This window comes from Echinops telfairi, unplaced genomic scaffold (genome assembly GCF_000313985.2).
Source record: "Echinops telfairi isolate 266 unplaced genomic scaffold, ASM31398v2 ScPeMD7_7475;HRSCAF=8513, whole genome shotgun sequence".
NCBI classification, from domain to species: domain Eukaryota; kingdom Metazoa; phylum Chordata; class Mammalia; order Afrosoricida; family Tenrecidae; genus Echinops; species Echinops telfairi.
In genome coordinates this window covers 9,270,664-9,289,330 of record NW_022111379.1, presented here as the reverse complement: position 1 = coordinate 9,289,330, position 18,667 = coordinate 9,270,664, and the positions used below count along the sequence as shown (strand labels likewise).

The 18,667-nt window shown below is 55.0% G+C and overlaps 1 protein-coding gene across 1 annotated transcript in view; it reads left to right on the top strand.

Moving 5' to 3' along the window:
• The window catches only part of STRA6 (signaling receptor and transporter of retinol STRA6), a 55,171-nt gene that overhangs the window by 15,630 nt on the left and 20,874 nt on the right, over nt 1-18,667 (top strand). The window contains exon 3 of the mRNA XM_045285667.1: nt 18,226-18,348. Within this exon, the coding sequence (XP_045141602.1) occupies nt 18,226-18,348 (123 nt within the window). The remainder of the gene's footprint in view (nt 1-18,225; nt 18,349-18,667) is intronic.

Here is an 18,667-nt window from a genome sequence, read left to right as displayed (position 1 = left end):
GGAGGGCCAGGAGCGAAAGGGTCCGAGCTGCCCCGGAAATTAAACGGGCAATAAAGTTAATGAGATCCGCATGCACGCCACCCCTGCTGGAAGCGTTGGGCTCCCGGGGCAGGGAAACCGCGTGCGCGCGAGCAATAAAAGGCAGAATGCATTTATTTACCAGCAGCGCCCAAAGGCGAGGACCCAGCGCGCTGGCCGGCACCCGGACTAGGAACGGGGCGCGGCGGGGCGGGAAGGGCGCGGAGGCATAGGGAGGGAGAGAGACCGGCTTGGCACCGGGGACAGCAAGGGGGCTGGAGGCGAGCCTTTGGGCGCCGAGTCCCCGGCCCGTTCCCCTCCGCTTCTCCTCTATAAAAGCCCCCCGCCCCCGGCCGATCGGTGCCAAAGCCGCCACCAGAAGCCACAGGCCGAGGGCGAGCCAGGTGCACGGCATTCAGTGATTGCCAGATTCGCTTTTTCTTTTCCTTTTTTCCCTCCAGGGCAAAAAAAAAAGAAGGTGTTTTAAATGGAAGAAAGAAGAAGGGGGGGCGGGGACCCTTGAAAGAGTCTTTTAAAAGGCTCCTGGGGAACAGAAGCATTTCCGTGAAACAAAACAGCGATTGTTTGGGGAAAGGTAACCGCTGCGGGAGGGGGGAGGGGTGGGGACGGGGCCGCATCCCTCCCCCTCCCTCTCCCGCCCGAATCTTGCTGCGCTGAGCTGCGTGGGAGGACGCTGGAGCCTCCAGAGACGGAACCCCAGGATGGCTCCCAGAGCTTCGGGGGCAGGAATCCGAACAGTCATCGTTCCAGACATTTCTTCACTGGGAATTTCCAGCCCGAAGTTTCCCTCCTTTAAGCAGAGACATTGTCCTGAGACAATAGGCAGAGGAAAGACCCCCACTTTCCCTCCCCCCACCCCCACTCCAGCCTGCCCCTCCTGAAGACCTTGCTGCAGTCTGTGGGAGTGACCCTCAGCCGGAGGGAACCACTCTACCCAGCAAGCATCCCTCAACCTTGCCTGCTCACTGCTGGTCACCCCGGGGAAGGAGGCGCTGGGGGCCTGCGAGGACTGTAAGCCATATGGTCTCAACCGGCCAGGCGGCAGTGGCAGAGCGAGGGATAAGTCTGGTGGTCTTCTGCCCAGAAAGGAAGCTGCCCAGAGCCGCCCTGTACAAGGCAAAGCTCCCTTGTAGCCCTTGCCCTCCGAGACCCACTTGGGGTTGAGTCCCTTGGGGCTCAGGAAGTGTCTGTTGTGACTGTACATGCTGGAATTATTGTAGGGGGTGGGCTGGGCTCTCCCCACCCCTGGCCTACTTATACTTCACACACACACACACACACACACTGGAGAAGGGGAGGCCCGGGGGCACAGCCACAGTCATGCTGCTGCTGCTGTTTAATGCCATCTAGTCGTTTCTGGTTCAGAGCAAACCCCACGTAAACAGGCCAAAACACTGCCTGCTCCTCTGTGGTCTGCACAGTTCTTTTGGCTGGGCCCATTGTTGCAGCCCTGTGGGACTCCATCTTGTCAAGAGGGTCTTCCTCTTTGTGTGTCCCTCCACCAAGCATCACGGCCTTCTCCAGGGACTGGCTGTTGCTGGTAACATGTCCAAAGCTGAAGTCTCCCTGCCCTTGCTTCTAAGGAGCATTCTGGCAGTACTTGGTCCAAGGCAGACTGATTTGTTCTTTTGGCAACACTTGGCACTGTCGGTAACTCTTCACCGGCACCAGGATCCAAATGCATGGGTTCTCCGGCTGTCTTCTTTATTCAGTGTCCAACTTTCTGTTTTAAAATTTTATTTATTTTCAGTGTCCAACTTTCACCCCAGTAGGAGGCAATGGCAAACTCCTTGGCCTGGGTCAGGGGTACTAGTCCTCAGGGTACTTTTCAACACATGAAGAGATCTTGTGCAGCAGATTTACCCAATGCAATGCATCAGGCATTGGCATCTGAATCTCCAGGATTCGGGGAATGCTGTGACCAGCAGTGGTCCGGCCATTGAGAGCTATGTCATCTTTGGGCTATGACTGAAAAGCAGTGTCTGCTACTAGAGTTTGCATTGAGCCCTGACACTGGTCATACACTGAAACCTGATTCCTGGTCACACACTGAGCCCTGACTGTGGTCCCAGGCTGTGTGTGCGCGCGCGCCTGGAAATGTCTATGAAAGGCTACAGCCTACTGTCAGAGCCCTCACTTCACCCTCACTTTGAAGCAGTCCAAATACCATCTTGAGTACTTTACATACACACTTCTGTCCACTGAGCTGCCAAGGTGACCGGACGAATTCTGGAGAAACATAGAGAAGCAGTAGCCATGATCAACTTCCCCGGTACATTTGGGAAGGGCAGGGAGAAGAGGCAGTTTGTCTAAGAGAAGTGTGGATAGGTCCGTTAGAGGGCATGTGAAGGACGAGGGAGCTTAGCCCAGGGGTGTCCTCTTCAGAGCTAAAAGGAGGATTCATCCTTTCCCATTCTTACCTGTTGGATTAACGAACCCCCTCCCGACTGTTGTGGCTGTGGAAGGAATGAACCTGCTGCCGAGTCTAACATCTGCTGTTGTTCTGAGATCCTGGGCTCAAAAAACAAACACAAGCCACGGCCATGGAATTGATTCTGACTCCTAGTGACCCCAAAGGAGAGGGTAGAATGGCCTCTGAGGGTTTCAAGACTCTAACTCTTCACCGGAGTAGAAAGCCTCATCTTTCACCTGCAGGACGGCCGGTGGTTTCCAACTGCTGACCTTGTGGTGGCGTGTCTGTGCGTTTTCCTTTTCTTTGTGCTGCATACAATGGATAAAACGTGCCTTCCTCACTGTGATAACCTGGTGATGATCCTCCGCTGGGACAAGTCCCAACTCTCGGTGCAGACTAAGCCCTGACCTTGGTCACAGATTAAATCCAGACATTGGCCCAGACTGAGCATTGCCTCAGGCTCCATAGTCACTCTTGATCATCACATTCCTCCTCCTCCTCCTCCTCCCTTTCTGCCATACACCCAGTACCAGCTTCGGTTCTGGCAAAAGAAATGAAACACGTTGCCTAAATTGGAGAGCAGCTTGTGAGCCTGCAAGGAAGCTCTCAATGGAATATGCTTGTGGAAAGAGTGCAGAAGGCCCAGGATGCGTGCTGAGGGGGGCTTCCCAGAGGGAGGCAGCCTTCAACACTGATGTTGCCGGGAGCCCTGGAAAGCATCCATTCTTGACCTGGCATTGAAGCTAGCCTGCTCCTCCAGAAGGGACTTTTCTTTGGAGACAGTCACTGGGCGGATGGTTTCTTGGGGCATGGCAGGGGAGGTTGGAGGGGAAATGGGGAGCTAATCATAGGGAGTGCACGAAAGAAGAAAATGTAATATTGTTTTGGACAATCCTTCAATATTTTGTAGAACTTCTTCGATTTTGTGTTCAGGTGTTACCTCATGATTTTGGCAAAAATACTCAACAAGTGATGTTTGCTGAGGGTCTCACCTCCGGTGCCAAACGATGTCCCTTTCTTCCATTATTTTTAATGTTGACTTTGGTCACTGTTATGATGCAGTCTGATTTCTCTATTGTGGAAGTTTCCTCCGCAACTTTGTAGCTAATGAGAAATACTTTGAAATCATAGTAACATCCTTTGAATAAATACTTTGTGAATAAATACTTTGAAATCATAGTTACATCCTTATTCTGAATAAAATTTTTTGCCCATTGGTTAAAAAAAAGAAAAGAAAAAAATAGAAAAAAAAGAAAATGATGTAAAATTGATGGTGGTAATGATTGTACACCTCTTCTTGATATGATTGAACTGTTGAGTTGTGTGATATGTAAATTATGTCCCGCTAAAACAGTTTTGTTTTGTTTTTTTAAAGAACGCACATCTCTCCCCATGCTTTCTTTCTGCTGGCTGTCTCTGCTAACAAACTGTCCTTTCAGCTCCTTTCTCCGCTACTTTAGTTGAGAACCAAAGAGAATTGGGGTTCAGTCCTTCCCTCCAAGTGCTTCATGTTCTCTATCCACAAACAAAGACAGGTAGGGGAGGGTGGCTTTGAGGGTCCCTGTGGTTCTCGGCCACATCCACTTTCCAAGGAGCTAGCCCCCAGGCCCCACCCCTCACTGAGAGTCTGGTCTTGCTGTAACTCCTCCTGCTGGGTCTCTGAGCCTCCAAGTGGCAGCCCCAGAAAGACACCCTCTAAGTTCTTCAGGCTAAACCACTGGGCCATGGCTTGAGCTGCAAGACACAGCCCCTTTATTCTCTAAAGGACCCCCTCCATTGTCTGTTCCCTGGGGCTTCCTGGCCCCATTGTCAGGGCTGTGATTGCTGGCTCCCCAGGAGGGAAGTGATTTTCCTCTCCCTTGAAAGCCATTTTCTTGTCTTGGTAGAAGCAGACATCTGACACTTTAAGAGGGAGCATGGCAGGGAGATGATGGCTTTAAATGACAGAAATTAGAGCTGCCGCAGACTCAGCCGTCTCACCAACCCCTCTCCCCACAGCAGTCCTCCTCCCCGACTCATTCAGAGCTGCAGTCTGGAAAGTCCTGCCCACGTGGCCCCCTGCTCTGGGAAAGCCAGGGTGGGCAGGGACCTGGAGAGTAAGGACTGCTTCTCCCGAGCTTGGAGGGATGGATGGATGAGTTGATGAGGGAATGAGTGGGCAGGTGGGTTAGTGGCTGAGTAAATGAGTGAGTGAGTGGGTGAGTGGGTGCACAAATGGGTGGATGGATAAAAGTTTCACGTCAAAAGTCATCTCCTTTGGAAAGGGAGTCTTAGGCTCCCAACCCCAGCATGTGCCCTCCTTCAAGCACCTGTCTTACAGGGCCATGTCTGATGCTAGATTACACCTGATCCTGCTTTGGGTTTCAAACACTGTTTTCACTAAGGCAGCCAGAAAATATTGGCATTAAGTGGCATTAAGCACCGTTGGCGCTCGGTTCCTATACATGTGAGGTTTATGGTTACTTGCTCTACTAGGTTCTACCTGGGCTGGTTATGAGGCTTGGCACACAAACTGCCTGGTTGTTGAACTTAGTCATCTTGGGAAATTTCGTACAGCATGGGCAAAGAGTAGTCCCCCTCACCTGGGCCAGAGGCTGCCAGGGGCCTGGCACAGGGCTGTGGTAAGAGCTGGATGGGCTTGGGGGTGGGCATACTAAGCATGCGAAAACTGGACAGTGAGTCAGGTGGGTAGGAGAACTGGTGCGTCTGAATTATGGTGTCGGCAAAGAAGAGGGAAGAAACAACTGAGGGTGTAAACCTGACTCCGCGTCTGCTTGTGCAGAGAACAACCTGGAAGCCCAGGCTTTCCTGCCTAGTCCATCTGGATTCTGTGAGAAGCGAAGACCACTGGGGCCTCGCACCCAAGCTTGGATTCAGAGTTGCCTCCTGTCCTTGGTAGGCAAGGCAGGTGCCCGGGGCACAGGGGCAGCAGTATGGGAGGGGCCGACACAGCAGGAGGACGAGGCTTCAGTTCTACTGAGCAAATCCAGAACCTCCATGGATTCTTGCTGAGAGCCATTCCCATTTCACAGATGCGGACAGTGAACCCAGGGCAGCACAGTGGGCCTAGTCCCTACTCCTGTCCCAGAATTCGCTCTGCTCCTAGCAGCCTCCCCAACTTGGCTTTCCAGAGGTGTCAGTCCCAGGAGGGCTTTTCCCTGGGTGGCAGTGGCCTTGCAAGTCCGGAAGGAGCCCGGAAGGGGTGGGAGGTAAGGCTGGGGGAGCAGGGGGCTGCCAAGGCCCTTTCCTCGGCTCAGCATGAAAAGCCTAATGAAGCCCCAAGTGTTCTTTCTTCTCCTGAAGAATAGCCACTCAGAGACCTCTGGTTTTGTCTGGAAGAGCCCTCGCCTGTAATTAGCCCACCCCACAGGGCCCCCTTGCTGCTCCTACAATGGCTTCTTTCAGTCTCCACCAGCTGACGCCCCCACCCCCACAGCTCCCGAGGCCCCTTAGACCTGTCCCTAAAGATCCAGGCCCCAGGCCTGTGCTCAGAGCTGAATCCTACAGGCGTGGCCATCTGTGTATCCCCTGTCCCCATGGGGACAGGAAGGCTCTGAGATGAGGGGTGGAACTGGACCCCAAGCTTCCTGATTCTCAGGTCAGTGTCACCGCATCACTGCCCCCCCTGCTGCCTCCCTTCAGCATCCGCCCCCTGCTCCCCCCCTCCCCCCCACCAGTGGAACCATCTCAGGTTCCCTTGAAGTGCAAGGGGCCTGAGACAGGCAAAGTGGAAGCACAGGACCCTGCCTCTCTCCAATACACAGATGGGAAAACTGAGGCCCAGACCAGGCAGGGTCACTCACCTAGGGCAGCATTTGAAGGCCTCTCTTGACTCCACTGATGGTTGCGGTTAGGGCTGGGGTGGGGCTACCTTGAAAAGTGTGAGCAGCTATTACCTCTGCTCTCCACCACTGCCAGTCCCATGCGGCTCTTCTCTTGGCCTCTTACTCAGGGGGAGTCGAGAGTCATCCCTGAAGCCCTCTTGCAGCAGCAGGCAGAGGCCAGCTTGTCCCACAGCCCGGCCCCCAGGCTTGCCTTGGGAGATAGAGCCCCTGGGGCGGCAGAAGGGAGAGGGAACTAGCCTTCCTGGCAGCGTCGCTGCACTGACCTTTGTCTTCTGTGTGTCCAGTCAGCAGGTGGCTCAGCTGGGCTCTGAGGACTCAAACCCCTGAGACAGTGTCCTGTCCAGGTCTGGGAACTCTAGGGGTTCTTTAACAAACACCGTCCTCTTCCAGCAACAGGTGACAGACAGACCAAGCAGAGCAGGTAATGGAGGAGAGAGGGTGGGAGCTAGAAGGGGCAGTGCCCAGGGCCGGATGGACCGGAGACTGGGATTTCAGTGGACAGGGACAGGCTAGGAAAATGTGTTTTGTAAAACCTTAGGAGGAGAGATGTAAACTTTACAGTCTAATTTATATAGATAGATAGATAGATAGATAGATAGATAGATAGATAGATAGATAGATAGAGAAATCTAACAGCAGGAGAGAAAAACAGAAAGGAAAAGATGTGATAGACCAGAGATCAAAAGAGATAGGTGGTGACAGAGTTAGGAGAGACAGGAAAATGGAAGGTGGGCAGATTGAATCACACAGACAGAGGCTGAACCATAGACCGGTAAAAGATAGAGACTCCGTGTGATGGCTAGGAGCAGGTAGGTCTGTAGACAAAAAGAGATAGAGAAGTCAAACAGACAAACCACCACGGGCACCAGTGGACAGAAGTTCTGCTGGGTTCTCACCAGAAAGGAGACCATGGGATGTGTCCTAGGTCTAGCCATTTGGCAAAACCCACTTTGCGAGCATCCCCTGACTCGAGGACTGGGCCCCCAATCACAGGTGAACAGAGTACTAGCTCTGAGAAGAGATTTGGGGGGTGGGGGGGGCACACTAAGCTGTGGAGGGAGTCTCTAACCAAACAATCCTGGCTCAGCCATAGGCTCCAGCTTGCCGCTGGACATCAGCCTCCCCTGAATGTGAGGGAGAGGAGCGGGAGAGCGGGAGTCTGTGAGGTCTTCTCTGGGCCTGGGATCTGCTCTCGGCTGGAGTCTATCCTTGCAGGACACGCGCTGCTCCCTCCTATCTGAGCACATGACCTCATGGCGTGCGATGGGTGCCTGAGACCCAGCCATCACAAATGCACGCCAGCCAGCTGGAAGGAGGACAGGTAGAGAAGCCCATAGCTCCGAGGCAATGGCTGGGAGGTCGCTTTTGACCTCCTACCCAAAGGTGCCAGCTCCAGGTCTGCCCCAGGCAGAGGTCAGACAGGCCTCCACGCTCCATCTTTCTTTACTGTTCTGATGTCAGCCGTCCTTCCTGTGGCACTCTCTGCTTCCACCAGAGTCCATCGTTTGCTGCAGTGGCCATGCAGGACATACAGACAAAACAGGCAAGGGTGACCACAGTTCAAAGTCAGGCAGCAGCAAGGATAATACAGACACGGGTCCCCAGCAGCACCACTCCTCAGCCAGCAGCCACGTGGCACTCTGGTCCTCAGCCTCCCAACCACGTGCTCCCTTGACGTCTGCCTCTGTGGGCCAGGAAGCTTGCCATGGTCCCTTTGCTCTGTCCTCTGGTCTCTGTGCCTGGGCTCCTGGTGCTGACCTCTGCCACTTGGAGCAGGGATTTTGAACATGCTCCACTGGAGGCTCTCCTTCCTCGATGGTCCTGGGAATTTTCTCTGTTCCTGCTTCTGAGATGGTTCTCTTCTAGCCAGGGGAGTGGCTACTCAAACTGACCAATCCCCTCCGTTCGTGTTTCATACACCCTATTTGCATAGCCCCACCCACTCCTTTGGTGGGCGTTGCAGAGCCAAGGCTAGAGGAACCATTAGAAGAGATTTCCCTTCACCACAACCTCTTTCTTTTTTTTTTTTTTAAACATGTTATTAGGGGCTCATACAACTGTTATCGCAATCCATACACACATCAATTGTGTAAAGCGCATTTGTACATCATTCTCAAAACATTTTCTCTCCACTTAAACCCCCGACATTAGGTCCTCATTTTTCCCCTCCCTCCCCGCTCCCCCCTCCCTCATGAGCCCTTGATAGTTTATAAATGGGTATTTTGTCATATCTTGCCCTGTCCGACGTCTCCCTTCACCCACTTTTCGGTTGTCTGTCCCCCAGGGAGGAGGTCACATATAGTTCCTTATAATCAGTTCCCTCTTTCCTAGCCATTCTCCCTTTACCCTCCCTGTTTCGCCACTCACACCACTGGTCCTGTAGGGCTCATCCACCCTGGATTCCCTGTATTTTCAGTTCCTATCTGTACCAGTGTACATCCTCTGGTCTAGCCAAACTTGCAAGGTAGAATTCGAGTCATGGTAGTGGGAGCGGGGAGGAAGCATTTAGGAACTAGAGGAAAGTTGTATTTCTCATCGTTGTTACATCGCACCCTGACTGGCTCGTCTCCTCCCTGAGACCCCTCTGCAAGGGGATCTCCAGTGGCCTACTAATGGGCTTTGGATCTCCACTCCGCACTCCCCCCATCATTCACTATGGTAAGATTTTTTGTTCTGATGATGCCTTATACCTGATCCCTTCGACACCTCGTGATTGCATAGGCTGGTGTGCTTCTTCCATGGGGGCTTTGTTGCTTCTGAGCTTGATGGCCGCTTGATTACCTTCAAGCCTTTAAGACCCCAGATGCTATACTTTTTGATAGCCGGGCACCTTCAGCTTTCTTCGCCACATTTGCTTATGCACCCCTTTGTCTTCAGTGATCTGTTCGACACCTCATGATCACACAGGTTGATATGTTGTTCCATATCAAGCTTTTAAGACCCCAGACGCTATATCTTTTGATAGCCGGGCACCATCTGCTTTCTTCACCACATTTGCTTATTCACCCGATTTGTCTTCAGCGCACAACCTCTTTCTTTAAGAAACACCCAAGAGGTCTATTTAACACTTCCGTCTTGTGGCTGCACCGAAAGAGGCTGGGAAATGTGCAACAAAGAATCGGAGACGGAATCCACCCCACACAGCCCAGAGGCTGCTGCCTTCCTAGCTCCTTGCCCACAGCAGGGCTCTTCCTGCTCCCTTTTGTTGTTAGAACATTTTTTTATACATACAAGTTGTTTTTTTCTCAATAGGCATTTCAAACAAAAACAAACCTCCGTCCAGGCAAACCCATCACTTCCTGGAGTCTGCCTGCTGTGAAAATCCCGCTGTGAGTCTACCTTTTGCTCTTGACATATTTACACTAGAGTAGGCGTCAAAGGCGCATCACACAGGCTCACAGTGCACAGCGTTCGCTTTCTTGGGAATCATCACTGGATTATATGGATGGGAGCCTTGGTAAGTCACGCGTTAGGCAGCTGGCTGCTAATCTCAAAGTCAGCACTTCAAAACCATCAACTGCTCTGAGGGAGAACGATGAGGCTGTCTGCTCCCCGGAAGAGTTACAGTCTTGGGAACCCACAGGGCAGTGCTACCCTGTCCTGTAGGGTCACGGAGTTGGAATCGGCTTGCTGGCAGCGCTGGATCCATGGACATCAGGCTTGCTGCTACCACAGACCTCCTGGGCATCTTCTCGGAGCCCTGTAGACATAGGAATCCCTTGAAGGGGGGTTCCTATGGACAAGAGGCATTTCTTTCTTTCTGATCTGGGTTGGACCCTTTCTCCCTGGACAGCCCTTCTTGGTGGGGAAGCTGGCAGTCCCTCTCCCTCCCCTTCTGCGTGGGCAGGTACAGTCCAGGCCCTGGCCTCCCCCATGACCCTTCTCCAGGCTCTTTACCAGCACACATCCTGGTTGCCACCTTTCCCCTGGCTGTACCCCCTTTCTCTTTGAAGGAGGAAGCAGCCCCCTACCAGCCTCCCTCTCCTGAGAATGTTGGGTTCTCTTCCTTCCCCCACAAAAGAGCCCTGGTAACGCAGGGGTTACAATGTCCGGGCTGCTAGGCTCCAGGCCGTCAGCTGGGAGTCAGCAGCCGCTCCTGGGGAGAAAGACGGGCCTTTCTGTTCCCATGGGGTCACAGTCTCAGAACCCACAGGGACGGTTCTCCCGGTGCTACCGGCTCCCCGGGAGTTGGCACCAACTCAATGAAAGTAAGTCTGGTGTTTTGGGTTTTCTTCTCCCCACTGGCCCCCATACCCGCCACAGTGTCTTCGGGGCGCTTTCCTTGGTCTCATTCGCTCCCCTCTCAGGTGCACACACCCAGTAGGAAGGGGAGGGGAGATCCTGGGGGGTCTGGGACCCCGCCTTGGGCTCAGGGATGGAAGACCAGGTCTGGCTGTCCCGGAAGGAGTGGCTGAGCTCCGGAACCTTGACCTGCTCCGGGGAGAAGTCAAGCTGTGAGGAGGGGTGGCAGAGAATGTTCCCAGAGGGAACATTTGGGTCCCAGCTGGAATTGGCTTCTCAAAGTGCCATGAAAGTGTGACAAATACCCAGTCTCCTCCCACCTAGCAGGGCTGCAGCTGGGCTGGCCTGATGGGCCCTGTCTGCTGTCCCAGTGGGTGTATCCCCTCCAGCTTGGTGAAAATTGCCTGCAATGCTCCCCCTGGGAGTGATGGATGGTGACAAATGAGGGTTGGCAGTGGGGCTCCTGAGCCGGACCCTGGCCACAGCTGGAGAAACTCAGCCATCAGAGCCTGCACAGAGGTGACATGGAGAGCCAAGGGGATCACATTTCGGGCAAATGGCTTGGGGGTGGAGAGGCTCCAGTGTGGGAGACAAGCCACCTGTGTGGAGCATGGGGCCCCAGGCTGGTTGTGGGTTGTCATTGTTGGAGATGGGGAGGTGGGGGTGGGGTGGGCTCCTCTGACCCTGGGACTACTGGCACAGAGGGCTAGGGGTGGGAGGAGGGGCAGGGCCGACCCTGGTGGGAAGGTGGGAACTGCTTTCCTGGAGGAGTTCAGACACCTTTTAAAGCAGGTGCTGCTGAGGACCCAGCCTACCACCCTCCTCCTTCCCGGTGCCCACCAGAGCCGGGTCCAGGACTCCAAGGAGGTGGCCCGAGTGGCTGGGACCATTCTACCTCCCTGCAGGCCTCCCCAGGGTGATCAGGAAAGGAAGGGAAGAGACCCAGGAGGGACAGGTCAGGAGAGCCACTTGGCGGAGGGGAGGCTGAGGCAACAGTGGAAGGCCTGGTAGGAGGGGAGCGGGGCAGACACACCGTGGGGAGAGCGTGAGGAGCAGCCCCGAGGCAGGAGTGGGACAGGGAGGGGCCGAAGGACGAAACATTTTGAGGACTTGGGTTGATGGCTGCGTTCAAGGCCCACCAGGGGATTGGGGTGGGGGGCGCTAGAAGAAGCTCCATGACTGAGCAGGGCCTGACTGCTCATGGGCAAGAGATGGCTGGTGGGCCTTGCGTGCAGCCTGCAAGGAGAGAGGACTTGGGGCATCTGCCTGGGTTAGGGAGGGTCTTTGATGAGCAGGGAGGGCAGCCTGAAGCTGGTCAGGGAAAAGCCAGGGCTCTGACGGCCGAGGGAAGCTTCAGAACCATTGGGCAGTACTCTGCAGTCAGGAAACCCACTGCAGCATCTCGGTACCACCAGCCTCTTCTTGATTGCCTTCCTTGATGGAGGACTCATTCCTAGGTGAACGTAAGAAAGCCACCTTTGTCCTAAGCTCCCGCTCCTACCTGCCCTCCTCTGAGTCAGTTTCCATGTCTCCCTCTGGGAAGGGAAGATTTCCTTGCTCCCCTGGATCGGCTGTCCAACCTCCATCTCCTCACCAGTTGTCCCCACGTGTCACCATCCCTCCATCCCTCATGCAGTGTTGAGACCCCTGGTGAAGGGGGCATGTGAATGCCAGGAAGGGTGTGTGTGTGTGTCGCTGAGTCAGCCGATGGTCTGCACCCTCTCTCTGCATGCCAGGACCAGGGCTGGGGACCAGTTAGAGCATTGGCTATGCTCGACCCCGGAAAGTAGGAACCCAAACCATTGCTTCCCAGAGGTCAAGCTCCATCTATGGCCGATGTTAGGCACCGGGGAGGCCAGGAGACCCTGGATGGGCACCCTGAGGTCCTAAGCCTGCAGGGGTTCCACCTGCCCTGGCTGCTTACCTGAGGACCCACAGAGGTGGCCAGGCTGTAGGCACTTTGGCCATCCCCAACCCCCACCCCAGCCCAGCAGGGTCTTCGGAAGTTCCCGTTAGGTGCGGGTTTTCTGCTGTACTGCTAAGGATTGGAGGTGCTACTGAGGTTATGGGGTGTTACGGAGGCCTGGGGTGTTGTAGAAGTATGGGGGGGTTGTTGCTGAGCTGGTGAGGAGCAAGGAGGCACTGTGGCCTTGCTACAACTGCTCTTGCCATATTTTGACCATTTTGCTGTTCTGCGGTGTTGGCTCGGCTGGTGGGAAGCCCAGCTGCTGGACTCTCTTAGAGGTTCTGAGATGTTGCTGGTGTTCTGTGGGTTCCTGAGGGGGGATGTTGAGACTCCAGGGGTCTTTTGGATGTTGCTGAGATTCTGGGGTGCTCAGAGGAACCTTGGGGCCTCTGGGGTGTTTCTGAGGTTCCAGGGTGCCTCTGGCTTCCCCTAATTCCATTGGACTCACTCTTGGCTCCCTCCAGGCTTAGCCATTTTCCCTTTGAGGATTTTGACCAGCGCCGCCCCGGCAGACACGCACCAGGGCCTCTGTTCCTGGACACGGGGATTCCTCGGGTTTAATCAACCTGAACAAAAACAGAGGGGGGACGGAAGCCCTGTCCCCAGGCCCTCATGGACCAGCTCTAGCTGGGGGGCAACATGGCTCGTGCCCTGCCCAGATGGCAGATGGCTGCTGTCGGCCCTGAGTCTGGAAGCCTTTAAAATTAAAAAAACAAAAATTCTTATTATTCTTTTTCATTGTGACAAAATTGAGCATAACAAAGCTTACACCATCTGTACAAGTACACGGCATCCCCAAAGTTGTGCAACCCCTCTGGCTGGCCTGGAGACTTCTGAGGACCACTCCCTTAGCAAACAAGGTTCAGCCCCCCTCCACCTGTGTCCATCTGACTCTGCTGGCCTGGACTCCTGAGCACTAGTCTCCTCAATGTGGGCTTATCCTTCTCTGCAGATGCCCGCATGGGCTGCTCCCGGCTCCTTCCTCTACAAAGCCTCCAAGATGGCTGAAGCCTTTTCCTGATCCCAACCCCTCTCCCCCATCCTCTCTTCCCTGAGCATCCACAGTTCCCTCTCCTGAGCACCCTCCCTCTCTGGCCTCTCCTTCCCCTGAGGCAGGTGCAGGTTGCCCACTCTTCTGGTTGTGAGTGCCCCTGCAAAGCCAAAGCCCACAGGGTAGCCCTGCGCTCTGCTGTGCCAGTTTTTGGGGTAGCTTCATGTCCTCGGCTTTCTCATGCTGCTTTAACAGAAACACCGCAAGTGGGAGGGTTTACAAACACATTTGTTCTCTCGCTGGTTAGGAGGCTACATATTCGAATTCAGGGCACTAGCTGCAGGAGAAAAATTTTCTCTCTGTATCAGCTCTGGGGAAAGGTCCTTGTCATCCATCTTTCCACGAGTCTAGGAGTTTCTCAGCGCAGGGACCCGGAGTCCAAAGGACAGACTCCACTCTTGGCCCTACTTCTCCCTTCTTTGATCTCCTGTAAGATAAAAGGTGATGCAGGTCTCACTCCAGGGAAACTCTCAGAAGGGTGTTGCCTCCCACCACCACCCCCTTACAATTGATGGACTGATCGCATCACATTGTGGAGGATGATTACATCATGACATCACAGCCAAAACATCGCATCACATTGTGGAGGATGATTACATCACGACATCACAGCCAAATCACCGAGAATCACAGCTCAGTCAAGCTGTCACCTACTCTGGGGAAACACAATTCAATCCATGACAGTCTTTCTCTGCCCAACGCTCTTCCTGGCCCACTTGCAGTCTGGAGGTGACCTCCCTGACACCTCGGTGTTGACTCTCCCATGTTGCAGCTGGGAGCTCCAAGCTGTATGGTCTCCACAATGGATGGGGTACCTCTGCCAGTCTCAGCCATGTGGCCACACTCTTGGTCCTTCCCCCCAGCCTGCTCCCTGCCCCACCAGAGCGGATGGGAAAACGGGGCCGGGAGGGCTGGTGGACAGCAACCGGCAGCCCTGGGCAGGCTGCAGCCACTCTTCAGGGTTTTGAGCGTCTTACTACAGCCAGGGACAGACAAGTGTGCTGGCTCCATGTTGGGCCAGGAAGTGGGGCCTTAGAAGGAAGGGAGCCTACAGTCAAAGAACCTCCGGGGTGGAAGACCTATCTTTCTGGGACAGAGGTGGGCTCAGACCCAGACAGTGATCTAGTCTATTCCAACGGATAGAGTAATCTGTCTCCTCGGGGTTACTGAGACTAAATAGGCATGGGAGCAGACAGCCTCATCTTTCTCCTGTGGAGGAGCTGGTAGGTTTGAAGCGCCGACCTTGTGATTGGCAGCCCGATGCCTAACTCACTCACCACTAGGGCTCCCAGGCTCCTCTTGGGAGGGATGAGATCCACTGGTGACTCTCTTGGGCTGAGCAGTGTTGGCCTAGGGAGGGGTGCGGTGCAGAAGGCACTGTGCCTGGACTTGGTGGGGACCCTTTCACAGGCCTGGCTATGGCCCCCGGACATTGACTTCTCCAGGCAGTTTTCAGTGCCCGGTTGGGACTCTCCTCCTCCTTTGAAGGAGCCAGGGTGGCAGCTGTGGTTAGACACTGGTATGCTCACTGCAAGGTTGTCAGTTCAAACCCACCACCAGCCAGCCGCTGCTCAGGAGAAAGACGAGCCAGCCTGTTCCTTTAAGCATCACAATCTCAGCAACCCTATAGGGCAGTGGTTCTCAACCTGTGAGTCGTGACCCCTTTAGGGGCTGAACGACCCTTTCACAGGGGTCACCTGATTCATAACAGTAGCAAAATAACAGTGATGAAGTAGCAACGAAAATAATGTTATGATTGGGGGGGTCACTACCACATGAGGAACTATTTTAAAGGGTGGATGTAGCGTCCCGGCCTGCGGGACGCACGAGCAGGGCCCTGCAGGGAAAGGCAGACCTGGATGGGAGAAAGACACAGAGACGTGGAGCAAGTCAAAGTGCTGATCAAGCTCCTTTATTTGGGCAAAGCTTGGGGTATATAAAGGGGAACTGGGAGGTGCATATTTTAATAAGGTGTGCTACACAACATCCAATCCAACATATACATTATAATGAAGCATAAGAACGTTAACCAATCAGCTGCAGGTAAAAGGGCACGCTCGCTAGTTCTCAAAGACGTCCTGCATGCAGACTAAGGTTCATCAGGCGTAATGCAAAGTCCATCGTAGTCCAATGAGCGCTCGGCATTATTAACCAATGGGTGAAAAGGTCAACTCTTACAACCGCCCGTGCTACATACAGAGCAGGTAGCTAGGAACGTGGAGGTAGGGTTGGGCAGGAATTTAGGCAGGACCAGTTCCCCACAGGTTTAGCAAATGAAAGACGAAACTTAACAACCAGGAAGCAGCCAAGTTCGGCTCCGTGGCTGAGGCTAAGGCCTTAATGGCCACCGGCTCCCAACAGGTGGAGGCATTAGGAAGGTTGAGAACCACTGCTATAATGAGTCAGAACTGATTTGATGGCAGTGGGTTGGGTGGTATTTTGGTTTTGCTTTGAATCCTAGTGGAATGGATCGCCAGGTCTTTCTTCTGCAGTACGCCGAGCAGATTCAGACCTTTGGTGAGTAGCTGGGCACAAACTGAGAGTGCTGCCCATGACGGGGGATGCCAAAGGCCGTGGGAGTCGGCCCCTCTCTAAGCTCAGGGGTTGAGACCACTGGGCAGTGAAGGGGATGCTGGGCTCTGGCGCTGGAGTTCAGGAGAGTCTGGCAAGCCTGACTGGTGGGCTCCGGAGTCAGAGCAGCGGCTCTATGGGACAGGCCCGTGGCTTTGCCAAACCAGATGTGGCCCTCTATGTCAGGCCCACTGAGCAGGGCACAGGGAAAGGGACTCACAGCCAGGGTGGGACTTATCCAGAATCACTGGGCTCAGAAGGTCAGTGTGGGCTCCCTGCAGGGCATCCATCACCTATTGTTCAGAGTCAGGTGATCCGTTGGCGGTGGGGGGCTCGCCCCCATCTTCCTCCAAGAGGGGCTGTTGGGAAAGAAAGGGGGAGGATGTATCAGGCCTGGATCTGGGAAGGCTTCGTGGGACTGGCTAAGGAATGTGGATGGAGGTGGCTTGACGGCTTCAGTCTATTTCACCCATGCTGCTCCCTCACTCCCTGTCCAGCCCACACTCGCTCACTGCCTGGGCCTCCCTGGGCCTCCAGGGGACATCCCTCAGAAGGACTTCTGATTGACCCAGGCCAGGCAGGGTCTCCCGTGGCATGTGCCCTGGCCCCCCATACGGTCCCTTTGTCACTTTGGGCTCTTGAAGTTAGCTACTGACTGGTCTCTGGAGACTCTCAGGTCCCTGTGTCCACAACACTCCTTGGTGTAGATGTTCCATACATTTATCTTGAAAGGTTAAATCGATGGATTTTTTTTTAAGAGAATGAAATGATGTCTTGGCTGAGGAGAGTCACTGTCCAGCCCCCATGGGGTGCCAATGCCTGGGGCCCTGGGAATGAAAACGTGAGACCTGCACCCTGTCTCCCTGTGGGTGCATCCTGCCCCTCCTTCTGGGCTGGGGTCCAGAGACTGGGAGGGGAGTTGGCCCCAGGTCTAGTTTCCCAGGGAGGGAGGGAGTGAGGGCGGGAGGGCGGGCTTTGGAGGTGGGGGTGGGGGAGGTGTTCACAGCCCCCCACTAGGTTTTGCCTCCCTTGCCCTGACCCCCACCCCGTGGAGCCTGGAGCCAGGCGGGGGGAGGGGGGGCCCTTCTTGCCTGTCCGCGGGTCTGGATTGTGTTTAAAGGACTGATTTCCGCCTTGTGGGGGTGAGTTATCTCCTTGTGAAATCCAGTTGGAGAAACAAAAAGGTTTTACCCAGTGAGCCACGTGCTGCCTCCTTTATGGAAACCCCAGAAGGAATGAGCAGGCCCCCTCCTGCCTCCGCCCCCAGCCCAGCCCAGCCCAGCCCAGCCGGCTCCTTGAGCTGGTGGAGTCAGGCACTCCTGGGGCCACGGCCCCTGTGGTGGGCAGGTGCAGAAGCTCCCTTCCGGTCAGGCGCTAGGGCAGGTATGCGGTGCAGTCAGGTGTGGGGGAAGGGAGGCCCTGTCGCCACACCCCCCTGCAGCTGGGGCACCCGGGGTGCCGGGGTCCCCTTCCAGGAGGGGGACTTGGCTAGTAACTGTGGGGTGATGCTATCATTGAGGGCCACATTGGGCAGAGAAGAGCAGGGTGAGTCTGAGGGGTGACATTCTGGAAGGAGCCCAAACAAAGGGACCTCGGATCGGACTTTGAGGGTGAAAGGAGAGAGCGGGGGCGGCCAGCTGGGAGGCCCTGGCCGGACCTTGCAGAGCCCAGCCCGCAGCCCGCCCACCCTTTCATCTCTGCTCTTTCTTCTCTCTTGCCTCCCTGGGGAATGTGCCTCAGAGGAGCCTGGCAGGGTGGGCTTGGCCACAGGCAGGAGTAGGGGTCTTGGTGGGCAGGTGGAGACCTGTCCCACTGACCAAGGCTCCGGACAGACCCCCCCAGAGCCACAGGACTGGGCAGGACGGAACGGGAGGGGACACGAGGTCTGTCCCCTCCTCCAATGCTTGCCTGCCCAGGCCCTCACTCTGGGACAGGCTTTTCCCAGACAGTGAAATGCAAGAAAGTAACCTTTAGGGTTCAGAGAAACGTTTCTTTGTTTCAGTGGCGGGTTTTTTTTTTAAGCCTCTTTTCACATCTGTAGTGGCTTGTTTTTTTTTCTTTCCTTTTTCTTTTCTTTTGTCTGGGGTCAAAGGCACAGGTCTGAGAGAATGTCTTCGTCGCAGACAGTAGGAAACCAGACCCCCGGGGTCACCGAGGATTATTCCTATGGCAGCTGGTACATCGACGAGCCCCCAGGAGGCGAGGCCCCCGGGCCAGAGGGGTAAGTGTGGAGACCCCTGCCCCGCAGGCCGGGCGGGAAGTGGACCTGGGCGTCAAGTGGCTCCGGAGTGGTGTCCGGCTCAGTTCCTCAGGTGCTGTGTGACTCAGGACGAGTCGCCACCTCTCTGGGCTGCTGCCTCCTGTGCCGTGTTCGGTTCGGTGAATAGAGACACAGCTCTTCAGGTGCTTGAGCCGGGACTTGAGCCCGGCTGTGGTCACTCAAAACTGGCCGATCGCTGTGCAATGATGATGCGGACCTCGCAGGGGGGAAGTGGGGGTCCTGCTGGTTGTGTCTGGAGGGGCTCCCCCAGGTCATCCTG